Source organism: Thalia democratica, chromosome 2 (assembly GCF_965202585.1).
Source record: "Thalia democratica chromosome 2, ktThaDemo2.hap1.1, whole genome shotgun sequence".
Lineage (NCBI taxonomy): Eukaryota > Metazoa > Chordata > Thaliacea > Salpida > Salpidae > Thalia > Thalia democratica.
In genome coordinates, this window is record NC_139166.1 from 36,487,119 (window position 1) to 36,499,723 (window position 12,605).

General features: G+C 25.7%; 1 protein-coding gene across 1 annotated transcript in view; it reads left to right on the forward strand.

The window, feature by feature from the left end:
• The window catches only part of LOC145828569 (bile salt export pump-like), a 45,179-nt gene that overhangs the window by 13,576 nt on the left and 18,998 nt on the right, over positions 1–12,605 (forward strand). Inside the window, exons 11-17 of the mRNA XM_082936323.1 lie at positions 2,407–2,520; positions 3,074–3,184; positions 8,045–8,170; positions 8,877–9,080; positions 9,922–10,092; positions 10,255–10,416; positions 10,726–10,810. Of these exons, the coding sequence (XP_082792449.1) occupies positions 2,407–2,520; positions 3,074–3,184; positions 8,045–8,170; positions 8,877–9,080; positions 9,922–10,092; positions 10,255–10,416; positions 10,726–10,810 (973 nt within the window). The remainder of the gene's footprint in view (positions 1–2,406; positions 2,521–3,073; positions 3,185–8,044; positions 8,171–8,876; positions 9,081–9,921; positions 10,093–10,254; positions 10,417–10,725; positions 10,811–12,605) is intronic.

A 12,605-nucleotide genomic window follows, 5' to 3' on the forward strand; every position in this document is an offset into this window, starting at 1 on the left:
TTTTTAATTTAATGTTTCATTTAAATTTTAAAATAATTTAAACATGTAAAAAATGTACAAATAGAAAATAAAAAAAGTAAACTATTGTTAAAAATTATAGACAAAACAGATATAGTAAAAAAAATAGTATATTTTTTTTACTTACCTGTTGATAACTTTTTATATTTATAATATATTTTTTGTGTTTAAATTTTTGGTTTAACTTTTTTTTAAATAAAATATAGCAATCTTAGCTACGCATTTTTTAGGTATGCACTGCCGGTTGGTAACGAACTTTTTAGACGAAAAACGTAGTATTTAAATTGCTTTATTTTTTTCTACTTAAAAATTAAAAGTACAAACCTAAAAGTTATACAAAAGCAAGGCATTTTATAATAAATTGTAGTGTATTAGACTTGATAAAACTGAAGAAACCTAGGATAAAAAAGTTGTGAACTTAAAAATTGTATATCAAATCCAAAATTTACAACAAACGTATTACATATATTTTTTCTTTCAAGACTTTATTTTGTAAACTAAGTTTCGGTCAAAGACCTCGTCAGTGCTTAAATAAAAAATATGAAAAGATATGTAGCAGTCATGGAAAACAGTATTTTAACAACTAATTAATAATAAGTTTTTACTTAACATGTTTATCTATTAATTTCAGAAAAGCTTTACCTATAATGGTTCTTAAGACTGGCAGTAGGGTGGGTTGAAGTAGATTTTTTTTCTTGTTTGTGTTGGTTTCTTTTTGTTTTGGTGATTTGAATGTTTAAGTTTGTGCTTGAAATTTGAGTTAGTTTTAGCATTCTGGTATCCGGTTATTGATTCATTGAAAAAATTTTCGGTTTTTGATAGTCGTTTGAGACTTTTTTCGACCATTTTTGAAGGTTATTTTTGATAATGGACGTATGGTTTAAATAATTGTTTATATAATTACTAACTATTACAGTTTGTTTATTTAAAGAAAATAACGAGCTGTGCAAATTAAATTTGCATACCCCATTATTAAAGGATAAGAATATTTTGATAAGAATATTTAAATGTCATACAATATTTACATAAATGAAAGTAAAGAACAGTTCAATTAAGATTTACATACCCTATGATTGAAACATAAATGTATCAATTGTGTAAAATTCTTAAAAAAATCTAGATAATCGAAAATAATGAAAAGTGTATTTGACATTTACATACCCCATGATTGAAACAATAATGTGAAATCGTATAAAAGAGCGATATTGATAAAAATAGAAATTATTGCAATTGTCATTTACAAACTCCATTATTAAAAAATAAATGTAAAAAGCATATAAAAAAGTGGTATTAATGAAAATAAACATGTATTAGGCTTAATGTAGGTATTTAAAAACAAAAATTTCTTAGGTACGTACTGTCGGTTGGGTACGCAATTTTGCGCTGTGTTCGAATTGTGTACCTAAGCGGCAGGTTACTGTATACTTGCTTTAATTAAGTAAACTGTAATTATGTAACACTTTTCTAAAGTTTGTTTCAAGTTCATTAAACAAAAGTTTATTAAAAAGACTGTGTTTCACCCATTTAATTAATGAGATTAATGAGTTCCTCAGTTATAATTAAATTCTGGAAACTTAAACAACAATATATGAAGGTATTATGGTCTAACTAAAGTTAACAAAATATATTGTAAAAGATAACAAAAGTAATGAGAACTGGAAAAAAAGCTTAAGACTACTATTAGTAAAAAATATTCGAAATAAATGGTAGTAAACTTTTATTAAGAGTTAAGATCAGGGTTTTCTAACCACGTTTTCATAAACGCCTCCTTGGAATATATTCAAAAAAAATCACCCCTTTGCTAATTTATTGACCATTCAATTTTTCACTTTTTTACTAATTAACGCTCCTTGATGGCAAAAACTTTCCTAAAGGGGCGATATTGATTAAGGAAACCTTGGTCTAGATTTAACATAATTTAAAGAAAATGTTCTATGTTGTTTAAATATTAAAATTGTTTAAACTGTGTAACTAAATATCGTCAGTAAAGCTTTTTAGTGAATACTAATGAAGCATTGCTCTACTGAATTAAATTTTTAATGCTACCTGTATTTAAACGTTTTAATATAATTTTTTAAAGTATTTAAAATATTGGCAAAACCTAATAAAAACAAGTGAAGAGTTCAAATTTACTTTCAATACTACCAAAAAAATGTTGTTACTAGACTATTTAGTACAGTTGCTAAATAATATCCGCCAGTTTTGTAGGTAAACACTAAAAAATAGTTTTTGGATACTAAGTCAATTTTTTAGCTCTGATTCTGAAAAAAAACTTTAAAACCTAAATTGTTAATGAAAGTGGATTGTTAATAAATCACTACAAAGTTACTTTCTATAAACTATAGTTTTTTTAGGTTTTAAATTAAACTTAAAATCATAGTTTTTAAGGTATTTTTCGCTGTATTAATTGGAGCTATAAATTTGGGACAAGCTGCTCCGAATTTAGAAGCATTTTCAGTTGGAAGAAGTGCTGCGGCATGTATATTCCAAATAATGGACAGGGTCAGTTTATATTCTTTCATATAATTAAAAAGTTTCATACACTAGACGTTTTGCGTTAAACTACATTATTTAAATTATTTTCAGAGGTGTTCCTTTTTTTTTCATTTTCAAACCTAAGTCATAATAGTTTACAAAAAAAAGTTTAAATTGGTTGCTTTTAATTTTTTCAGATGGAATACCTTTAAGTTTGTTAAAACTATTGCTACGAAAATTAATAAAACTTTATAACTTTGCAATAACAAAGTTTGTACACAGTCTAAAGATAGATAAGGTTAAAAGTCCTCGTTGTAATCTATTTTTGAATACAACTTAAAAAAAAAATTATATTTTATACTATTTCTTTGGAATTTTTTTTAAACAAGTACGTTTTAAATTTAAAATAGAATATGTCATAAGTAATTAGGATTCATATAAAAAATTAATTTAGTATTTCATAAAGTAATAACTTTTATAACTTTTATATAAAAACTATATATATATAATATAAAGTAAAAATTTATGTAACTCCGGAATGTTAGCTTCAAATTAAGTAAATATAGAAATTATTCTTTAGGAGTCAAACATAAATCCGTTTTCTAAAGAGGGGCATGTGCTTGAACATTTAGATGGAAACATTGAACTACACGACTGCGATTTTTCATATCCGACTAGATCAGATCAAGATGTTAGTAATTAAAACACTACAATTTATATATTTATATAAATATTGTTTTTCAAAATTCATAAATTCTTAAACTAATAAGATCAGCGTACTTTTTCAAACTTAACTTACTGTACAATAAAGTTCATTATTACTACGTCATAATAATTATAATATTTTCAAATTCTAAATTTCTATTTAACATTGTAAATAAACTTTAGCTTACTGATGAGTATATGAGGTTATACATGTCATATACGAAACCCCGGTATAAGTATATTGCTTTTAAACAAATAGAAAATATATATACATATATATATATATAATTTATTCAAATGGCGATTTTAAAAATTCTGGAACATATGTTTCACAAAGCTTTAATTTTTCATAAAGCTTTGATCATCAGCCAGTTAAATTCAAAATACAAAGCACTGTACTAAACAAAGATACAAAAGTTATGCAAAAAAACAAAAAACAGTATGACGTAATATTGTACATTACAAATATTCAGTACAAAAATCGATCTACCCTCTAACTAATAAGCTTTGTGAAACATATGTTCCAGAATTTTTTAAAATCGCCATTTGAATAATTTATTTAAAAGCCCTTCAAGTGGGCTCAGTTGAAAGTGTTTACGTTTAAACATTAACCTTATTTTATATATATATATATATATATATAATTTATTGAAATGGCGATTTTAAAAATTCTTGAACAAGTGGGCTCAGTTGAAAGTGTTTAAGTTTAAACATTAACCTTATTTTATATATATATATATATATATAAGATGTAACGTTATAAGGCGTTAAATCCTGGAGATCCTGATAAGCTAAGCTTATCGGAATGTATATCACAGATGTTCTTGTGCTAAAACTTTATTCCGACTAACGGCGTTTCACTGCTCTCAAATAAATTTAAGAACAGATCTACGGAGTCTATAAAATGTTAACACACATTAGAAAAAAAGCAGAAAAAAGCATGTATAATTATGTATAGTGTTTATCTAGGTAGTAACTATAAATGGACTTTATGGTTTAAAAACAAAGTTTGGGATAAAAGCGTAAAATTAATTGAAGAGATTTTAAATAGTTTATTAAGTAAATTCAGTTTTTATAAAACCAGAACATACGTTTCATAAAAACAATAAAACTGTTCTTAATCTTCAGCTAGTACGGTTTGAAATGAATAGCACTTTGCTAAACAATGATACAAAAGATAAAAACAAAAAACACTACGACGTTATTATTATATATTGTACAGTACAAATATTCAGTGCAAAAATTATTAAATATAAGTTTTTTCTTACTAAACTATTTAAAAGCCCTTCAAGTAGGCTCTGTGGAAAGTGATTAAGTTTGTTATTTTCTATATATATACATATATTTATTTAATTGATTATATAAAAAACAATAGGTTTATACGACCGTTTCGTATATGAGATATATTAAAGATTTTATTAAAAGTTCTGGTCGATAGTGCTCGACAAATTGAATTGGAGCTAAGTATTTATTTGATTATATAAAAAACTATAGTTTAGACGACCGTTTCGTACATGAGATATAAAACCCGATATACTCCTCAGTAACCTAAAGTTTATTACAATATTAAACATAAACTTAGAATTTGAACGTTTTTATAATTATTCTAACGTAGTATAATAACAGGTAGAGTTTATTGTACAGTAAGCTGAGTTTGAAAAAATACGCTGAACTAGTTAATTTATGCATTTTGGAAAGTTTGGAAAAGGTTATATTAGAAAAATGCTTTAGACTATTACAAAAATCTTTTAAACAAATCGTGTTTGCGGCTTAATTTTGCTTTGTTTTAATATTTACTTAGTTTTAACTTTGCTAAAAAAGTTTTTTTGGTAATGGATGCATATATTTTTTCATTCGCTTTTCTTGTTTAGTGTTATGTTTTTGTCTGAGTTATCAATTTCAAATTTTTCAAAGTTACAAAGTTTGCAGCCAAATTTAGTATTGTATTTTGATTTTGTCCTGTTTAATATTTTCCATTTAATTTTGTAGTCGGTATTGTTATCTTTTGAATTCCAAAACCTTGCCCTTTAAACAATCAATGTCTAGTCTCAAACATAATATGTAGAGCAACAATAATATCAAATAAAACTAAAAAAAAACAGTACTTAGGATCCACAGGAAATACTTTCAAACAAAGATACAGAAACCACAAATTATCATTCAACAATATTAACAAAAAACATACAACAGAGCTGGCGAACTACATTTGGAATATAAGAGATAACAATACCGACTACAAAATTAAATGGAAAATATTAAACAGGACAAAATCAAAATACAATACTAAATTTGGCTGCAAACTTTGAAAAATTTGAAATTGATAACTCAGACAAAAACATAACACTAAACAAGAAAAGCGAATGAAAAAATATATGCATTCATTACCAAAAAAACTTTTTTAGCAAAGTTAAAACTAACTAAATATTAAAACAAAGCAAAATTAAGCCGCAAACACGATTAGTTTAAAAGAATTTTCTAATAGTCTGAAACATTTTTCTAATATAACCTTTTCCAAACTTTCCAAAATGCATAAATTAACAAGTTCAGCGTATTTTTTCAAATTCAGCTTACTGTACAATAAACTCTACCTATTATTATACTGCGTTATAAATATTATAAAAATTTTCAAACTCTAAAGTTCTGTTTAACATTGTAATAAACTTTAGCTTACTGAGGAGTATTTAGGGTTTTATATCTCATATACGAAACGGTCGTCTAAACTATAGTTTTTTTATAAAATCAAATATAAAATAACAAAATGTTAAACAACCTAAACTTCAAACAACAAGAAAAAACTTGCAACTGCAGGAAAGAAAAATGCCCTTTAAACAATAACTGCCTATAAAAAATTTGATTTACCGAGCTACTATAAAAACAGAAGGTATAACAAAGTTTTACGTGGGTTCCACTAGTACAACATTTAAAAATAGATACAACAACCATAAAGCAAGCTTTACTAGCAAATAAAAAAGGCACACTACTGAATTATCGAACTATATTTGGAAGTTAAAAGACGCAAACAAAGACTATAATTTGAAATGGGAAATACTCTGCAGAACCAAAAAAAAAAACGAAAAACAACAAAACATGCCATTTATGTTGCTTCGAAAAGTACAAAATTGAAAAAAATAAAAAATATTTATCATAACCAAATCATGTATTTTAAAAGAACAAAAACCACTAATTAATAACAAAAAAATAACAATAAAAGCAAACCAAAAACAAGAACAAACAAAACAAAAAATAAGTTGACTTGTGCATAATTTGTTTTTAGAAAAGGCTAAATAAAATTATTCAATTTTATTTGAAACGTCACAACGTGTTTTTTGTGTGATTCTTTAAAAATTTTGATTTGTACTTTATTTCGTTCTGAAGATATGTGCTAAACATTGAAACTAAGTAAACGATTCGAAAATTAGTTGTTTTTTTATATTATAAATAATCAAAAAATGTATATATATAAGATGTAACGTTAAAAGGCGTTAAATCCTGGAGATCCTGATAAGCTAAGCTTATCGGAATATATACCACAGATGTAATTGTGCTAAAACTTTATTCCGACTAACGGCGTTTCACTGCTCTCAAATAAATTTAAGAACCAATCTACGGAGTCTCAAAAAGCTCTAAGAATAGCTAAAATAAGCTCTTTTCTTAGAGCTTTTTGAGACTCCGTAGATCTGTTCTTAAATTTATTTGAGAGCAGTGAAACGCCTTTAGTCGGAATAAAGTTTTAACACAATAACATCTGTGGTATATATATATACATATAATTGTTCAAAATACAGATTTAATCGTTTGCTAACAAAAGATCCTAGTGAAAAAAGTTCACTGGAATATAAATAAAAACAAATTATACAGTAATCTTCCTTTATTGTAGCAACATATGTGTCTGTGTGTTAACGAATTAACACACTTCAACTGGGTTCTGTAAAAAATAATTACTGTAATGTAAGAATAGATGCATAAAATAAGGTAGGTGTATACATGTTTTCATTAATTATAAAATAATTTCTACATATTTCAGGTTAATAGCTAATAATAGGTAAAATACTTAAAGTTGAATCCGACTGTTATAAATCTATATAATATTTGTAATTATTAAGTCTAAACTAAATAAACTAAACTAAAATACACAACAAAACAACAAATCATAATATAAACAAACCATTTACCCTAATGGAAAGAAAATATTTGAATAAGAAAAATTTGTATCAGTAATTATTAAGTCTAAACTAAGTAAACTAAACTAAAATACACAACAAAACAACAAATCATAATATACACAAACCACTTACCCTAATGGAAAGAAAATATTTGAATAAGAAAAATTTGTATCAGTATTTCTTTCCATAAAAATTCAAATGGTAAGCGTTGCAGTTGTCTAAAATGTGATGAGTATATTAATATTTCTAAATATTACCTATAAAACGTCTTCCTGATTTAATTGTTCTAAAATATTTTAAACAAAAAAAACTAGCCGTAGCATAAAATTTTTCTTATAAGCAAACAAATTTTAATAAAAACGTTCAAAATAAGTAATTTCTACTAAAAAAACAAGTTAACAAAAATTTGCTTCTTTACAAAACTTAAAAACAAGTAACTAAAAATTTTTAGTAGGTAAAAGTATTTTTTTTTAAATAAAACAAAGCTTCAGCTTAAAAACTCAAAGTTTAAAAGTTATTGCCTTAGAAAATCTTGAAAACATCGTTTTTATACGATTTAGATTTTTTTTGATCAGTGTGTAATACACGTACTAAAACGGTCTTTTGGTAAACTTAATAAAAAATCAAAATATGTTAACAGTTTATGGTAGACTTTAGAGTTTTTAACTAACTAAAACTACTAGATTCTTTCGAGCTGTAGGGTCAAATTTAATGCGGGAGAAACTACTGCAGTTGTAGGACCGAGTGGTATGGGTAAAAGTACCATTTTACAGCTTGTTCAAAGATTCTACGATCCAGATCGAGGAAACGTTTGTTTTCAATGTTTAACATACTTCATAAGGTTTTTAAGTATTTCTACGAGAAGTTCTGAAGTAAAAATAATGTATTTCAAACTGTCTACACAAATTAAATCTACAGTATTTTTTGTTTCTCGCATTTAAACTGTTAAAAAAAATAAATCGCTTGAATACTTTTAGTAATTAGAATTTTACCAAGACTAATGCTTTTTTGTTCACAGTTTTAAACAAAACTTTAGTGTTTACAAAAATATGAGATTAAATAAAAACTATTAGTCAGAGCTGTAGCACAATTTATACAATCAATAACTTATTGTTTAATTATATATAACCAGAACTATATCTTATAATTATGTTTTGTTTTATCACAAAAATTTTAGTAAAGCTTTAAATTCTTAAGGTTCTGTTAGAAATTACAAGTAAGCTTCGTTAAAAAATCAAAAGAATTGTTTTAATGTGTAAAAAATTGATTTCACTAACTGCACTTTCTGTCAATTATAAATGAACGAAATCTTCGTAGAACTGTATAATTTAATTCGACAGAAATACGCTAATAGTTATCTAAAGCTTTTTACACATAAAAATAGTTTATATTTTTGAGTTATAAATATTTATAATCAAAGACGTATTTTTTGTGAAGGTTCATAGCACAAAAATGTACCAATAATTCCCATAAAAAACGAGTTAAAAAAGTTAAGACTCAAAATAAATAAAAAAGGTTACAATAGACGGCCATGATCTTCGAACACTAAACACAAATTGGTGGAGAAGCATGATAGGAGTTGTTGAACAGGAACCATCTCTTTTTGCAACTACAATAGCTGAAAACATTAAGTTTGGTAGAGATAATGTATCCGATGATGATGTGATAAAAGCTGCAAAAGCAGCAAATGCGTACGACTTTATAATGCAACTTCCTCATGTAAGTTTTACAAAACTTTTACCCTATTTAAACTAACAAAATAAAAAAGTTTTACTACAACATCTTAATAATACTTTTTTGAAATTAATAACAAAAAAATTTGTATATCGTTGTCGCTAACGGGGTGTTCTACTTATACATTGTCAGGGGCCTAGTTTATAACACAACGTGCGGTTTAACTTGTATAAAAGATGTCCCTAGAATAACGAGTAAATTATAACTGATTTAAATAAACTAATACGACTTACTTACTATTTACTAAAGGCTTAATAAAAAAGTTACTTATACTAACTTAAACGTAGTTCGAGTCTGTGTAATGATTATATTTACAATGAAATTGCGAAACGAAAAGATGATAAAATACTGTACAACATAAAACTATTAAATCGAACTATCAATTCTTTTAAAAGACTAAAATACATGAATCAAGAAGCTGAAAACTAATTGTCTGTTCAAATTAAATCTATAAAACAATAAAGAAGCGAACTAAATTTGCTTAAACCAGATTGAAACCATTCACAACTAAGTGCAGCGAAAAGCTGCACTGACTTAAAGTTGCTACTACGCAGCAACAACTAAAAAGCCCATTTTACGCGCTTTTTTTCCGATTTATACTCCGCTTAAGAGAAAAGAAGAAAATAAATAAGAGACAATTACCGCGTAAGCGGCACACCGTGTTATAAATAAGGTTTTTACCCGATTTTTTACTTTTTACATCATTTTTCTTATTTGATTACACTAATTTAAGCTAAAATATTTGTATTGAATTTTTATGACTTAAAAAACATTATATAAAAAAATCCGTACAAAAATTTTATTGTATAATGTTTTTATTGCAAAGAAATTTGACACACAAGTTGGTTTAAGTGGAGGTCAAATGTCGGGAGGACAAAAACAAAGAATTGCCATAGCAAGAGCACTTGTTCGTAATCCTAAAATACTTCTGCTTGATCAAGCTTGTTCAGCGTTGGACACTGAAAGTGAAGCTGTTGTACTATCACAACTTGATAAAGTTCGTCAGCTAAAAATGATATCTTTACATTTGTTGTACATTTAGTTATTAAATAGTTGTTTTATAATTATTTTTCTTTTAAATACTCAAACAGTACGGTTATTGTTATGAAAAAAAATTGTTTTTAAAAGTTTAAACAGTCACTAAAGACTTAGTTTACAGGCTAGACAAGGTCGAACTACAATTATCATAGCTCATCGTTTATCAACAATTCGTAATGCTGATGTTATAGTTGGAGTTGAGCGTGGAAAAGTAGTTGAACGAGGCACACATGAGGAACTTATGCGTCATAATGGAGTATATTTTACTTTGGTCACTTTGCAGGTTATAGAGGCGAACAGTTGACGCTTACTTTACTACCAATAATTAGAAGTTGATTTTGTTGTAAATATTTCTAAAGTATTTACTAAATACATCAAAACTTCTTTTTTAAGTATGATTGTATTAGATTAGATATAAGCTAAATAGAACATAGTGTTATCATAGTCACTAGCTAAGACTTAAGCATGTAAGTTTTCCTTGACTATTTTTAATTTATAGACTTTCTTATTTTTCTAAATTCGAATCATTATAAGATAAATTTTTAAATAAGATAAATCTTAATTTTTATACTGACATAGTTTACTTACTTAGACAACAAAGAATAAAAAGTCTACTACAGATGATGAAAATGACAACCGCAATAATTCTATCAACAAAAAATTTGTTGAGAAGTTTGGTAAGTTTGTTTAAAAGTATTTCTTTCAAAATATTGTTTGAAAATCTGATGCTTGTTTAAATAAGGTTAATTATAAAATTGTAAAATACAATGAGTTGTAAGATGAAAAATCAGCTGATTATCATTGGTACTAGTAATCTACTTATACTTTCTAAATCTACAAAGCCTTTCACTTAATTACGGATATAAGGACTTATCACTGTCCTCGACAAGACGTTAAAAGGTAACAAAGTGGTGTGCAAATCCATAACTGAAAGGTTTTTTCGTTCACCAGGTCCTAATACCAAGTATTTTTAGCGATTTTATTTTTGTCGTTCAATAAATAGTACAGATAGTATAATAACCACGCAAGATTATTTGAAAGTTATTTTCGAGTACAAGGGTCAGCAAATTGCAGCCTTAATGTTCTTTTTTGCTCAAAATATACTTTTTTCAACCCATAAAAATAGTCTGATAAAAAATTACAACTAGACTTTTAATTCTATAATTACTAAATATTGGTGATTTATTAATATTGAAACACTACTGACCATTAACTATACAATAAGATACAGAAGATACGCAATTCAGTAAACTAGATATATTTCAACCAGTTCTCATCAGTAGAGTACAAAGCTAACAAGATATAAAATTTTACAAACTTATATAAAAACAAAGTAATCATAAAATAATAAAATACAAAAGTAATTAGTAATAACTGAAATCATTTAAACTTACTTACATTACAATTAACCTATAGAAAAACTATACGTTATAAAATACTATACATAAAAAATAACAATAACACGCCTTAAAAAGTATTGCAACTATATAGGAAAAATATAATCAAAATGTAAAATTTAATTAAATCGAAAGCATTAATATAGTTTATAACTGTTCAAAATATAGGTTTAATCGTTTGCTAACAAAAGATCCCAGTGAAGTAACTTCACTGGAATATAAATAAAAACAAATTGTACAGTAATCTTCCTTTATTGTACCAACATATGTTTCTGTGTGTTAACGAATCAACACACTTCAACTGGGTTCTGTAAAAAACAAAAACTGTAATGAAAGAATAGAAGCATAGAATAAAGTGGGTGTGTACATGTTTTTCATTAAAATAAAATAATTTCTACAGATAATAGTTAATAATAGGTAAAATACTGAATATTAAATCCGACTGTTATAAAACTATATGATGTTTGTAATTATTAAGTCTAAAACAAGTAAAGTAAACTAAAATACACAAAAAACAACAAATCATAATATAAACAAAGCATTCACGTTAATGGAAAAGATAACTGATTCAAATTTAATGTTGTTAATCAATGAACGAAATACATTCATTACTTCTAATAATTACGTTACAATATAAATGAGGTTATTTCAGCTGTTTAATTTGTATTACAAAGTTTGTTAATTTAGTTTTTATGTTTGTAATCTATTTTGAACAAAATAAAACATCAACCCAAGTTGCAGCGACATACATAAAATCACAATGACTTAAAATTACATATATATGTTGTGTTTAAGAATTATAAAAATAAATAAAAAATAATTGGTTGATAAAGTAGCAGTCAATTTAAAATGTAAATTTAAATTGACTGCTACTTTATCAACCAATTATTTTTTTTTATGAATATTAAACACAACATATATATGTAATTTTAAGTCATTGTGATTTTATGTATGTCGCTGCAACTTAATTATCGGTCAGTACTTTGTAAGCTCAATAACAAGTTTTTTTTTTTTTGTGTTTTGACTTCTTAAATTTTAATTTTTTCATTTTTTATTTTTACATTTAAACTAAATC